This window comes from Diadema setosum, chromosome 18 (assembly GCF_964275005.1).
Source record: "Diadema setosum chromosome 18, eeDiaSeto1, whole genome shotgun sequence".
Lineage (NCBI taxonomy): Eukaryota > Metazoa > Echinodermata > Echinoidea > Diadematoida > Diadematidae > Diadema > Diadema setosum.
Genome location: NC_092702.1, coordinates 1,507,224 through 1,522,827, shown reverse-complemented (window position 1 = coordinate 1,522,827; position 15,604 = coordinate 1,507,224). Strand labels below are relative to the sequence as shown.

The 15,604-nt window shown below is 37.5% G+C and overlaps 1 protein-coding gene across 1 annotated transcript in view; it reads right to left on the bottom strand.

The window, feature by feature from the left end:
• Nucleotides 1-6,235: 6,235 nt before the first annotated feature.
• Nucleotides 6,236-15,604, bottom strand: part of LOC140241332 (ribose-5-phosphate isomerase-like) — a 44,128-nt gene continuing 34,759 nt past the window's right edge. The window contains exons 6-8 of the mRNA XM_072321060.1: nt 11,552-11,693; nt 10,516-10,618; nt 6,236-8,780 (exon numbers count right to left, since the gene is read on the bottom strand). Coding sequence (XP_072177161.1) covers nt 8,692-8,780; nt 10,516-10,618; nt 11,552-11,693 — 334 coding nt within the window. The 3' untranslated portion in view covers nt 6,236-8,691. The remainder of the gene's footprint in view (nt 8,781-10,515; nt 10,619-11,551; nt 11,694-15,604) is intronic.

Here is a 15,604-nt window from a genome sequence, read left to right as displayed (position 1 = left end):
AGTGCGCCCTCTTAAGGCGACGCCATAACTGGGGGCCAAACAGGCCGGGTCGGCAAGCCCCCTGCGTGCGTGGCAAGGGTGCATGCCAGCGGCAGCCAGTGCTCTAACCACCCGGCGCCAGCCGGCCAGCTAGCTATCTCTGGCGCTGGCAGCGATCGACGCATCTGGCTTTGTGACAACTAGAGTCTACTTTTTTTTTTTTTCGCAAGCTAATTAAAAATAAAAAAAAAATTAAACAACTTATACCGACTATGAGCGAATGGGTAGATGACATACGGCTGTAGCCAAAACTTGAATTTCAAGGTAAATATCGGTACGATCCATGAATGTTTGTAGACTCTATTTCTTTGGCGATGTCTTGGGTATTCGCGTGTAAGCCCCGTATATTCACATTTGTGTATTAAAAGAGAATAAAAACCGCTGGGGAGAATTATTGCTAGGCGCAGGCAGACGTCTTGCTAAGAAGCCTAGGCTGTTGGCAAGTTAACTGATATAATTAAATACAAATAATGAATAAGAATCTTGAGCTAGATATGGCGCAATAAATTGCAAGCTATCAGTTAACTTAACCTTTTTAGGGCACGCTTTTGCCTTTACTCGGGAGTGTCGGGCCAGCAGGGTAGAATCTGTCTAACGATAGATCTTGTCTAGAAATCTAGGCAAGAGTCCAGACTAGAGGTAGACCTATTGACTTCTAGAACCCTACATCCTATATCATTTTCGGTCGTCGATAACGTCAGGCAAGCCTAACTATATAAGTAAACCAAACGGAATATTAATCTACATAGGCGTTTCTATGCCTAACTTACGACTACAACCAAAACTTCTACTGTAGGCCTATATTAGGTCTAAGTAACCTTGCATAACATCACGCTAACGCCTATACATTGTATTATAATCTACAAAAGTGATTTTTAAATCATACTTTCTTAGTATGATTATGAAACGGATGTTTGCCACCATCCATGCATGGTTTGATATTTATAGGTATCACTTTATCAAAAGTCAAATTCAGAATCAGAGTTCCAGGCCAAAATTGAATAGGCCTATGGTCAATTCAGTGCTGAACATTGAAGAAGTGAAAACAATGTAAGAATTTAACGAATCTTGAAACATTTTATTTAGCTGTAGTGTAGGCTGTAAAATGTTTGTCATAATAGTAAAGTCTAGCCAGGAAGTGTATTCTAACTTTGGCAAGTAGGACACCAAGGATAAAAAAAAGAAGTGAATTTTCAAATTCTTTGATCTAAACTTGTCTTCTAAGATGAAAAACATATTTTACGAATAATACATTATGCAGTGATAACCTAATTAAATAGAGAATTTAGTAGACATAGATTGTTTCGAAATCTCTGGATTTTTATACCGTTGTATTTCACTTAAAATTGTCTTTAATTTTGCCTTAATTTATCATGCGTCAGCGGTGTCTGAATTTCACACACTGCCGTGCAGCTTCCATTTCCATTTTTTCTGTTATTTGTGCACCCAACAACTGCACAATGTGTTTTCCTGATCCTTCCTTTGAAGCTTTCAAAGTAGATCAATATGTCTGAATCACTCAATTTGTCCAAAAGAAAGGCATTAAAAGCCGCTGAATGACTTTTCCACAGTGAGTAAACAATCACAATATTAGCGCGGCGCCGGCGGTCGGCGGTCGCCGGCCGCGGCGCAGCGGCCGCGCCCGGCTAACTATGCGCGATGGGTACGCTAGGCTGCTGAGCTGCAAGTGCAACTCGCTGGGTAGCTAGCTCGCTGGAAGCCCCGTTGGCCCCCAGTTATGGCGACCGTTATAGCGCCGCTAGCGGCGGTAGGTGAATAGGTCATCGAAATTGAATCGGTCTATTGACCGATTCGGGTTCGTTGAGGGCAGCAGACATTTTATGGCACTGGGCGCAGCCATCAGCTCAAATTGCGGTGTCTCAGCCGACCCCCCCTGCTCTCCCCCACCCCACGGGCAACATGTTTATCGCGCACTTGTAACAAAGGTTCGCGCACTAAGCAAGCATTCGCGCACTCAATACGAGACGCCTATTGGCTAAAGCAGTTTTTCATTCTGCGCGCGTGCTAATGTAGGGAGAGGGGTGGGGGAGTGCGGAGGGGGGGGTCGGCTGATACACCCACTATGGCTGCGCCCATGCCAAAAATACACATAGCGTGTCACAGAATCGGTCAATACACGTACGTGCTGGGTGCAGCTCTAGCTTTGGTGGTGGAAACGTGCGGAAAGTGATAAAGCGCCCTCTGACGCTCTCCACGTTCCGTGTAGTGTGTTTTGATTGGTCAAAAGTTGCATGACACTGGAACAATGCTGGTTTTTTTCTCTCTCTCTCTTTCTCTCTCTCTCTCTCTCTTTCTCTCTCACGTGGAATACGAGTATTGAGCCAACATAATACATTTCTGTCGCAGATACGGAAAAGGAAGTATCTACTGTGTAAAATTTGAAGAAAAAAAAATCGGCGATATACATACTCCTAAGTTTAATTAAAAACACTGGCTTCATTGTAAATCGGACACCACCTTTTTATTTTGAGGTGTCTGTTTTGTTTTGTTTTGTTGTGGTATTTGTTTCTCATTTAATCTGCTTCTCATTTCTGAGGAAAATAAAATTACGTTGCTGTTAGGAATTGAACATAACATAACATAACTAAATCACACACAAAAGGAAAGTATAAAATCATGCGACACTGCAGCATAATATGAAACATAATTCGTATGGTTGCATAAATCACAAAAGGCAGTATTTTTTATTCAACAAGAAAATATAAGCATGACTTGACTGAGCTTGTGTGTGTATGAGTGTTGCGTTGAGTGTTGTGTTGGTATATAGGGTATGAGTGAATGTTTGTATTACAAAGAAGTTTTGAAAGGACTGCTGTGCAAATTCTTGATATAATTATACATGAATACGCCATTTTGGTACAATTTGTGTATTTATGTACATCATCATTTTGGAGTATTCAGCTGCTTGAATAACGAGGCAGTATTATTATACAAAATGTAAACATTATTTTGATTGCCGGTTTTGCAATTACAACGAATTTATACTTGGGTCTTATTACGATTGCCCAAGACGACATTATGTAAGGGGAAATAAGTGCATTGTATCATGATTCAACAATAAGTATCGCAGTTTATATACATGTAATATGCCAATCTGTCTGACAGTCCTTACATGACCGTGCAAATTAAAATTTAGCGACATGCCATTCATTACGAATGTTGCATTCAACAGATTGAAAATGTGAGGTATTAAGATACATGTAATTGGTTTTCGAAATGTTTGATGATGATTTATTGCAAATAAACCGTGAGTGAATGTTAGTATTATTCAGGGTTCAAAGTAGTTGGAAAGATATCAAAATTTGTGTGAGAAAGTAGAACATTTTGTATCGCTCGCGAATAGTATAGAATTTAAAAGGGGAGAATTAACTATGCAATTTATGATTGTGTAGGTAGGTACAGTTCTAAGTTTCCTGACGATCACTTTATACAAGCACCAAATTGGCACGGAACAAGAAAATAACTTGAAAAAAATATATATATAATCTATATGCAGGCGGAAAATAAAAGCATTGGGGCAAGTGATGAACCCTCCAATATTGTTATCTACTATGTTTGATTGTTACGATATAAAATTGTTGTTTTCTTCTGAAACCCGTTTGTTTTTATGGTTTTGCTGCAAGAACAAAAACTAATAAACAGACCAAATAACGTTATTCAAGTTTAATGTCTACCGTTATAACATATTTCGTTCCTGACTTAAAGAGATCTTTAACCCAAATAAAAATGTGGATTTTATAAGATTAGTATTACATATTTATGCAGTTTTAGGAAAATTAAAAATCCGTTCAAAAAGCTAAGAATTCCATAACGATTTGGTACACTCAATGTGCCGTAATCGCTTGAATTTGTGATATCACTGCACAAAGAACAATGACATAAAGATATCATAACGAGAATTCAACAGATTTTGATTTTCTGGCATATTATAATGGATAGTGAAAGAATACTTGATGAACCTTTTTTAGAAGACAGAGAGAATATTATTACCTCATATATATCATATCCGTAATAAGTCGAAGGTATGTGTACTTCTCATTAAAAATGAAATTTGTGGAAGACAGAAAATCGTATAATTTCATGTCTTAAATCAAAAATACCTCGTCCTAAACTCGTTTACGTTTATTTCTAACAGCAATGTCTATTTCTGGGCTGAAAATTGTCATATGATCATCGTGAAATAGTCCCGATTGTCACAACAATATCACTGTGCTCCCCATGCACGCCCGCGATATAAGTACTACGATTTCAAGACGAAGAAAAAGAAGAAAAAGCATACAAAAAGCAAACAAAAATCGAATTGAAAATATCCCCAAACTCCATGATTGTAAATAAATATGTGAATAAAAATATGGCATGTGGCTCGAAAGTATACTACTAAGTCTGTTGAGAATGAGAAGGGCGTTAAGTGGTCTTGAACACTATGGGTTTTGTGGTCACTTAACGCCCTTATCATTCTCAACAGACGATTGTCTTGTAGTATTAATTCTATAGGCACGATTTGGGGGAATGCAACAACTAATGCACTTGATACACGTAGCCTACATTTTATTTAAATGTATGAGTACAGTTGTATGTACAAATGACCGAAATCGCTCGTTAGTTTCTTTGTAGAGGGGAAAAGTGTTCGTGAATTTGAATACAGGAATTCATCTTGACCCCATCATCATCCAGTTTTGATCCCAGTTTGTCCCCGAAAATAGGGGTAGGTGGATTTACCTCAGAGCTCTCACATCAGCCCCTCTGACAACTTCTCTCCATCTCTCCCGATTTGGGGCGCATCCATCCGAAAAATAGATAAACTTCAAAAGAAAGAGAAAAAAAAAATTCCCTGCAGAAAATGACAACAATTCGCATAAGAAATAAGGAAGATATGACACTTTGAAATTTCACTTTTTTTGGATAACGTTTCTTTACCAGTCCTTATGAATATTCAAATCAGCAAGTCGATGTCATGCTCTCACAATTTCTTATTCATTTCATATACAGAAATAACAAAAACTGCATATTTCAGCTGTTTAAGTATAAAACTTAAAAACGTAATGTAAAATTTCAAAATGTCATACAGCTGTATTCTCCTTATTTCTAATGTGATATTTGTCATTTTTGTAGGGAATATTTTCCCTTTCTTTTGAAGTTTTTTTTTTTTTTTTTTTGGGGGGGGGGTGGATTTCCTCTTTAAGCAAACCTTCCCAAGCTCTTCCTTCACCCGTCTCTTCCACGTCTTCTTCGATTGTCTTCGCTTGCGTGATTCATTCACTTAAACACTCTTCCCTAAGAACATAATCATCCAGAGGTGATTGTCTCATTCTCGCACTTACATACACATTAAGAAAGAAACAAAAACAAACACATGAAAACTCTCCATTGAGCTTATGGCAAATTGATTGCTGCCCTCTAGTGACCATCTGACTTCAAACAGACTGCCATCTTCCTTATTCCTTCTCTGATTTTCCGATTTTGTCGATAACATTTAAATCATTTAGCCACATGTATAATGAATCAATGAATATTTACTTGACATGCATGCATGCTTCTCATTCCTTCAATTAAAGCTAAAACATGAGGGGTGCCTGAGGTCTGCACAATTTTGATTTCTTCCTGTAAATTTCATTCAGATTTCGAATGATAGTTTTCCATAAAAACAAAAATGTCGTTTGTTTGCTAACATAAACATTTCTGTGCGTATACTGTAAATCCTTTGTTAACCATCATGTTCATGGTAACAGGATCAAACTACTTTCTTAAAGGGACTGTACAGTACTGGTTGAGGTGGGGATTCATGTTTTGAATATTCTTAAGTGAGATAATGAGAAACCTCTTATGAAATATGAAAGAGCATGTAATTTTAAGAAGAGTTCAACGTTTATTTGATGAAAATTGGTTTTCAAATGGCTGAGATATCAAAAAAAGTGATAATAATAAAAGGCGACAGGCCACAACTTTATTAGGATCTCTTTGTTTCACCTTGTTTTTGGATATCTCAGCCATTTCAAAACCGATTTTCATCATATAAACTTTTGATTCCTCTTAGAATTGCATGCTCTTTGCCATCTCATAGAGTGGTTTCTGAATATTTCGCAAAATGTTAAAAGCTAAATCCTCACCTCGACCAGAACTGTACACACCCTTTAACACCTTCTATAATATCAATAACTCAAAACAAGACTGATGATTTGAATACAAAAGATTTTATTGTCTTCCACCTCCTGAATATAATAAACGTTTGGTTTGAAAAAAAGAAAGAAGAGGTGTCACAGGTGTCACGTGACTTGAGACAGGTGTCATGTGACTTGAGACATACACAGTGGATTTGAAATGCACAAGTGCATTAGTGCAATACTTGTAAGTAACATGTAAATGAACTACACTGCTTTGAACTTAAAGATCATGGAATACATACATCCATTTTATTATCACGACAAACAATTTGCCTCCACATTTGTACACTCCTGTTGTACATCATCAATACATGTATAACCAAAACAACAAAGAAAAAAAGAAATCTTCACACATATTTACTTTGACTTTCGTTTCTGATGTCAATATTATACCAGTACATAGGAACTTAGGCAAGACTTACTGGGACAAAGTAACTGTTTATTGTTTATTGTTTTCGACATGTGAACTGGATAATAAATGTGGTTCAATTCATATCTTTCAATATAATACATACATGTACCTCATTCTGTGTTTTCGTCAGGGTCAGACATTAACTATTACAAACAGTATTTTGTCAAATACTTTCTTTCATTAATGACTGGAAATATCAAAGAGCAAATACTGTGTGAATTACAACGAATCAATATCAACATAAGCAGATCTTGCAAAATATTCATATATGTTGTACATGTAAACCTGTACCCTATCATCACTATAAGTGAATGAAGATGGACAGAAATCTATCAAGGTATATATGTGTACCTGTATGTATCATATGTTTCAATGCAGTGTAATATATATCACTGTTGAATGTTTGGCCATTTTGCTCTTTTTCAGTGATGAATAGATGAATGCCTGAATGAATAGACTCAGAAGCAAAAGGACTTATCTGGCAATATCTCCTGTTGACTGGAAGGGCTTGAAGTCCATGACACTTCATGGACATGGTGAATAATAAATTACTTTCTGCCTCTAAATCAAAAGACATATGGAGGTAATATCACATGGATGCAAGTTCCTTGCATGAAGTGGAATGTGATATGATGCACATTTAAACATCTTTTCTCATATCTGACAAATAATTGTATAACACTTCTTACTTGAGGGGAATTAAAGAGTTAGTTTATAATGGATATGAATTCATGTACTTTGTTCATTTAATAATCAATGGTGGTTTCACATCATACAGCATAATTTTTAGTCACTTTCTCTACTTGGAAGTTCTTAATTTCCAAATATGTAAAAATATTTCCTGAATCATCCATCAACATAATTTACAAAAGGACAGGTGCAGATTTTAGCTGACAATGCACATGTATACTGCATGGCAACATACTATACAAGGGTCAACTACAGAGGGAGTCTGCACACCAGTGACCTTTGAAATGTCACACTTCACAAAAGTAAAGACATTCTGCATCTCATTTCTTGCAGATTACCTGATGATAGGACAAGAACAACAGATTACTTTTACAAATAAACAAAAATATCCCCTTGGGACAAAACTAAAGTACATGTATGTGCTACATTTGAAAATGAATATGTCAGCCATATTTTTTCCACAAACAGCAATAATCCATAACCCATAAACTATCACTTTACCCATTTCATGGATGTAGATAACCTACGTGACTATAAAACAGGTGCATTTGCTATGATGTACACTACTACAATCTGAATATACCATGTATGCTGTTATACTGCCCTCTCTGTCAAAATATGAACATCTACAGCTCTCATATCTTTGAAAATAAATATTTGCTCACCCTGCAAATGATGAATAATCCATCCATCACAACAATGTCACAACTTTGTGTGAAAAAGTAAATACAAATTGTACCTGAACTTTTTTCTTATATCATGTCATATCACTTAATACAATTGAGGAATGTTTTAGTCTGAACAAGATAACTTTCATCAGATGTCATCACAAGTACAATGTGAACATAAACTGTGATACCTGTTTTCTTCTTACTACAGTGTATTTCAGAAATCATTAACATTTGTTACATTGCATTAATCATGGTACATGTTTAACACTTTAATTCACCCAATGTACAGTGAGCAGATTAGTCATAATGTTATGGTTTAGCGCTTTGAATACATCACTCAAGGATGTCGCGAGATACAGTTTTAGTCGTACTCCCCTAATTTTCACCAAGAAACAGATATTTTTCAGGATAAAACTTGCAGTTCTGTTTGCAAATTTGGATAATTAAAAGGCAGTTCAGAGGGTGAAACAGGCTGATTTTGTTTACCTGTCTCAGTAAAAACAATATTTTCATCCCTGTTGTCTTCATGCTGCAAGCAGTACGCTGTACATCCATCAGTGAATCTTGGTTGTTCTGATCTAAGAACATAATTTCAGTTTTACCCTGCTTGTAGGAACAGCTTGAATTTGAATCTTTTAACCCATTTGTGCAGGAGATATAGTTATGACATGAAGGAAATTTGTGCCAAAGTCTTTGACTATGGATCTTGTGTTTGTACGCTGCCATCTTCCATTCCAAAGTACGCCCTCTTTGCCATATTGATGAAAAGTCCTGTGTCCACAACACCTGTTAACAAAATAGATACATCACATTAGTAATTTCAAGATGTTCAAGCTAATTTCACAATAAGGACATTCGACATCCTCTGAAAACATTTTTTTTTTTTGTATTAATATACATTGTATGATCAATAATTCCTTGATCTTTAGAATAAGTTTTGCTCATTTTATGAGTCTATGAAACTGCTGCTTAGAGCAACATATTAGTCAACTTTCTTTTTCTTCTTCCTTCAGGAATGCAAATACACATTATGTCTTTCATCTTTTCATATTAACCTGTTGAGGACGAGTCTGGAGTATACTCAGGCCAGTGTCTATGGGAAATGTGTGTTGTAGCAAAATCAGCCCGTCCTCAACAGGTTACAAACAAAATTTCATGAAGAGAAGAAGTACTTACTATGAGGTACATCATGAATGTGTGATAATATCAGTGTCTGTTTCATTCTAATTTAACTTTCTGAGTGAATGATGTTTCCAAAATTCAAGTTTGTGAATGTCTCGGGAATCACTGTCATATCCACACACTCTGCCTTAACTACTTTGTTGTACAGGTTAAAAGAAAATGGTCAATCTGCCAATGCCCAAACAACAGTTCTAAATAACAGATCCTACTGAGCAATATTATCTTTCTGCTTGTTTTCCGTGAGTTCATGTAAGGTCAACATACATGTATATCACAATTAAAGATAATATAAAGTTTTGGTGCCTCAAAAGTTTCCCTGAATTTCCTTGTCTTAGTTTGTGTTTTAGGTTAAAGTACCTTTCATATAACTAACACTGTGAGACTTACTCGCCCCAAAGTGCTCTCATGTCTTAGTAATCATGCAATTAACTGCGACCAGCAGCCCCATACGCATAGCGTAATGGGGCTTTGCATTGTAGTATTCAGGATCATGAAAGATTTAGTATCGCGGGTAAATATCAACTTAAAATCCAAAAATTTCTTCAATTTGAAGACTTGCCAGTTAAGTTGAAGTATTGAAAACAGGCTTCGGGCAACGTTTGGTTCTGCCAATAGTCCCTTTCTGTTCGAATTGATGACTGAATTTGACTCGGTCGAGAGGACATTGGGAGAGCTACATACACTGAATACTACGGCCAGCGCATTGGCACACATCACATGCGCACAAATTTCAAATCCATGAACGGATAAGATGTTTGTGTGCGCATGCACTGGCCGTCAATTCAGTGCAGCTCTCCCAAGGTCCTCTCGACCGAGTCACCTTCAACACACATTTCCCATAGACACTTGCCCAAGTATACTCGGGACTCGTCCTCAATGGGTTAAGTGTGTAAAAAGATGGATGCTAACATCCAAACAGAAACAATTATTGATGAAATGTAATCATGATACAGTGGACTCCCGTTATATCGAAGTGCTTGGGACTGACAGTTTCCTTTTGTTATAGAAATTCTGTTATAACCGAATAGATAAACAATAAAGACAATAGATTGCAACTGATTGACAAATTGCCCTACATCGACGTAAATAAGCACTGAATTGATCAGTGTTTTTTTTTAGTAGTAGCCAAGATAAAAAATCATGGGCATACATACTCGAGCAGGATTCGAACCTACGACCTCCTGATCACCGGACAGGCGTCATGAATTCATGAATTTGAAAGACAATAGAGCTGATAAGGTTGGAGTCAAAATTTTTACTTTGTTGTAACCGGAATTTTGTTATAACCGTGTTCGTTATAATGGAAGTGCACTGTATAGATAGACAACAAACTCTATACCAGGTATCATCATAAGATCTCGATTGACGGAGTCCCAACTCTCTGGCTGCTTCTCAAACTTCCAGTCAATGATGAAGTTTCCATTGTCTGTTACTACTGGACCCTAGGATAGAAAACAATTTCAAACATAAGTCAAAATAAATTTGGTAGACAAATTATTTCATGCACAAACTACTACTAGCAGAAATCATTCATATGCATGTTTCAACTGAACTACAGAATATCTTTGATATAAGTCTGTATCAAGACCAGAAACTTTAGGATAGATAAACACAAACAAACAAACACACAAACAAACCTGGACAATCTCTTTCAAGTATTAGGAGTAAATAATGTTGCTGGCCAGCCATCAATTAACAATTTATATTTAGTTTGTTTGTGCTGTCTGTTTTTTACTCTGTGTGTGTAAGTAAATGTAGTACAATTTAATTATGTTAAATGGTCCCTAATCATACGCTGTGCTTCCTGGGGACCCTGACCACCATTCATGTATTAAAACATGCATGTATTACCCAATCATCACATTAAATTGTCACTCTGTTCATTAGTTACTTTGTATCAATCTACAAATAATCGGTTCAAATAAAATGAACTGACTTGACTTCAAAGAGATTGAAAAGGATTTCAGACACTCCCCTTCCAAGGTTTATGAATGTTTTCACTCTCAGCTTATCCAGATGGTAGAGTAAATTGATGCAATGACTCAATGAGCTTTTATACAGTGGACTCTCATTACCATAATCTCCTTGGGACCACTGAAAACACTTTGCTATATCAGGGTTTGAACTAGAAACGACTGGTATGCCTCCGCCATAATGTATGGTTCTCCTAATACATGTAGGTCTATAGTACAATGTCTTGACAATTTGTGATGACAGTTTCATATAACTGGCAAAACATTAAAATGACAGGCTAGTCACAAATATGTTGAATGTTCACTTTCCTTTAACTAGGTTTAATTGGATGAATTTGGCATAAAAACAAATACCATGAAAGAAAGCTTCGAACAATATTTTGAAAAGAATGGAGAACATACAGCTTTACTCTTGGCCATCCTGAGTTCTGGACTGCCACCAAACTTGGTTTCAATGGTCCTGACGATGGGGCGGTAGGCCATGGGAATGACTTCGATAGGAATCCCTTTGGTCCAACTCTCGCCAAGCTTGCTTGATTGTTTCCTGGAGAGTAAAAAAAGAGATAATTATTCATTCAAGGCTGTTCAGCATCTGTCATGGCTCCTCAATGGGGAAGTTTCCTCAAATATACTGTATGTCGTTTCCTCAAACATACTGTATGTCCCCCCTCCCCCTCCCCCCCCCAAAAAAAAAAAAACCAAGGCAAGTGCCGAAATGTGTCTTGCCCACAAATGTACCACAACACATTTGTATAAACAGAGTCACAGTTAACATTGGCCCCTAAAAGTTTGTTGCCCCTGTTTGTGACCTTTGACCTTGTTGTGATCTTCAACTCCCCAACAGACATCTACCACCAAAGTTTGGTCGCAAACAGTCCTACCGAGCAAAAGTTATAAAGCCATAATCAAAACGCACCATAAAATCTTAACATTGGCCCCTAAGAGTTTGCTGACCCCTGTTTGTGACCTTTTACCCTGTGGTGACCTTCAACTCCACAAGGGACACCTACCATTTAAGTTTGGTCACAAACGGACATACTGAACCAATCAAAAGTTATGAGCCATAATCGAAACACGCCGTAAAAACTTAACATTGGCCCCTAAAAGTTTGTTGACCTAATACTGTGACCATTAACCTTGTGGTGACCTTCAACTCCTCAAGGGACACCTACCATCCAAGTTTGGTTACATACCAATCAAAAGTTATGAGCCATAATTGAAACAAGTCGTAAAAACTTAACATTGGCCCCTTCACAAAGTTTGTTGACCCTGCCTATGACCTTTGACCTTAAGGTGACCTTCCTGTTTGGTAACATGTGTAACTTTGCATAAGCACTCTTCACTCAAAGTTTGATTGACACTGAAGCACTCAGTACAAAGTAATTTAAGTTTTTGTAGCGTTACGGACGGACGGACGACGGACGGACAGACGCCGCAGGCGATCCCCTAGTCTCCCTTCACCTCCGGTGGGCTTGACAAAAATATCGACAGGACCCTACGCAATGGTAACTTTAAAAATAGTGAATCAATCCAAATACAATTTCAGGGAATGAAACGATAACTTATTACCCACGTCTTGCAGAAAACCCCATCCGATTTGCTTGAGTGGTCAAAATGAAATGAGGATTTTTGTAGAGCATGTCAGGAATCCCTTCCCTCCAAGTTCTGTCCATTGTGTTCACACATTAATATGCAGTTCAAAGAGCATGCAAGTGCTAAACTTGGAAGAATCACATCAACGACATGCTTCACAATGATTCACATTTCTCTCTGACCACTTTACCACGTTGAATGGGGCTTTTTGCAAAATATAGGTAAGATGTTATATTTTTAGACCCTGAAATAGCGTTCAGACAGTTTAATCACATTGGAAGTTATCAATGCCAAAATGGATTGTAATTTTTTGGGGGACATACTGTACATGATGACTGAGCTAATGCAGCATATTTTGTAAAACACATCAGTGAAGTTTGAGAAAACTGAAATAATCCGTTCAAAAGTTATGAATTTCCAAAGTTTTGGTGCCACCATTGCTGGATGAGAAGAAAACATATTATGACGTCACTACAAAATAATATCAAGAAAACATTTTTTTTTTTTTTAATCCAGCTAAATTTGTTTAAAAAAAAAAGAAGAAAGTACACATGACATACACTTGATACCGACATATGTAGGGTAATGTATTATGCATGTTTTCTGAAAGAGGGTCAACTGCTTCATCATCATGCTAGAAAAAAAAAATGCAATTTTGCTGAATTCTCTTCATATTTTCCTTATATGGTTATTTGGTTGTGATGTCATAAACAGTTGTAGTCTTCTTATCCAGCGATGGCAGCCACCGGGAATCACCGGTGGTTGCCATGGACAAAACGGGATGCATGTGAGACGGCGTGGTATAATTGGACAGTGATGGGCAAAAATAAAAGCCGCGGATGCCAAACTAGATTTTTAAGCTGTCAAAAATTTGCCACGGCACTCGCAGACGATGTGGGTGTTATGAGAAATGTACTACGCGGGATGGAGTAAAACAGGATGATACGACTGAACGTAACAGTTCCTAAAGACCGTGATCCAAGGGATGATTATGCTGTCATAGTATAAATATAAATCCCTATATGACCGTAAAATAAAACACACACACACACACACACACACACACACACACACACACAAAACAAAACACAACAAATCATATAGGCAGTCCATACCGGGACAGGAAGGGTGGGTATGTCAGGGCATACGATCCTTTCACGTTTTGTCACGTTCTACCGCGTGTAATGTGTGTGTGTGTGTTCTCCCGTTTTGCCACGTTTTGCCAAGGCTCTACCGACACGATGGGGTAGTAATGGCTATTTCATCCTGTTTAATCACGTTGTGTTCCGGCGTGTGGCGGTTTACGAACCCGGTATAATCGAGTTGCATTCTGCTACTCTCTGACATAATAAACGGCGCGGTCTGGGAATAAGCATCCGTATATACAAAAATCCCGTTACAACTAACACGGTTATAGCAAAATTCCCGTTCTATCGAAGTCATTTCGAAGTGTCGCTGATTAAGAAAAACAAAAGTACAAAAACAACTAACACGGTTATAGCGAAATTCCCGTTCTAACGAAGTCATTTCCATGCGCCGCTGCTTAAAAAAAAACAACAACAAAAGAAATGTGCTCCATTACAGTTAAAGAAGTGCAGATCGATTAATAGGAAATTTTACAGCAGAACAAACATTTACAGAGCGTCTCTGAATGGGCGATGAGCGACAAGGAAATTACGTTCAATCTTAGTGTGATGTTCATTACTCCGAAGGTTCTTTCATCCGAAAATGAAGTACACTAAGGTTCATTATTTCGAACGTTTATTATTCCAAAACACACAAATCGCGCGTAAATGACCCGAATTAAATCCGAAAAAAAAAACAAAAACAAACATGTACTTTGGTTCGTTATTACGAGCATTTGTGCCGTTATTCCAAAGGTTTGTAATTTCGAAGGTTCGGCATTACAAAAATGAAATAAGGCCGAATGAGTGCCTAAGCCGGGTTGGCTATTACGAAGGTTTGGTTATTCGAAAATGATATAGGAATCTTCGTTATCCCCAAGGTTCGTTAATCGGAAAATGAAACACGGTTCGTTATTCCGAAAGTTCATAGTCCAAAATGAAATGAATTCCGCAATGGAAAAAAAAAAGTTGGGTTTCAGATAGCAAACCTTATTTCGTTTTCCTGTCAACGAACCTTCGTAATAACGAAAGTTATTAAACTTTAGAAATCACGAACTTTCGGTCTTCGGAATAACGAACCACTGAAATACCAAACTGTTTCCGAATCCTACACCGTCATTTTTCAAACTCCTTTGAACGTACAACTATATGCGTTCTCTTAAATGACGAAATTACCGAAATATTATCGCATTCAGCATAGCTTTTCAGCGTATCTGAGTATGCAAAAATCAACATACAATGTAAGCATGGTTTGCGTGTTTGGCTCTTATGCTGTGTTTGTGCGGTTATGATGAAATTTCGACAGAACGAAAAAAACAAACAAGCAAACAAACCACAAAATAAAACAAAAAACTAAAAATCCGGTTCCTAGGACCTGATTATAGCGGAAGTAGGCCTATACTACCCGGCAAAGGCCGCCGGGCTCTGGGTGGGGAACTTCATTCAAGTCTTAGCACACTGCTGCATTTAAATAGGAAGAAAGAAGACCAAGCTATGAAAAAAGAAGGCAAGATGCACCGAAAGAAACCCGAGACGCACGAAGCCCCCTCCTTCGTAAAAACTGGATGGATGCAACCACAAAAGTGACTGCATGCATGCAAACACACACACACACAAAACAAACAAACAAACAAACAAACAAACAAACAAACAAACAAACAAACTGTCCATTCAAAGATATTAAACATGAACAGTATTTCAAGAAATTGCAATGGTTTAAGTCAGCCCCAGTTATTAC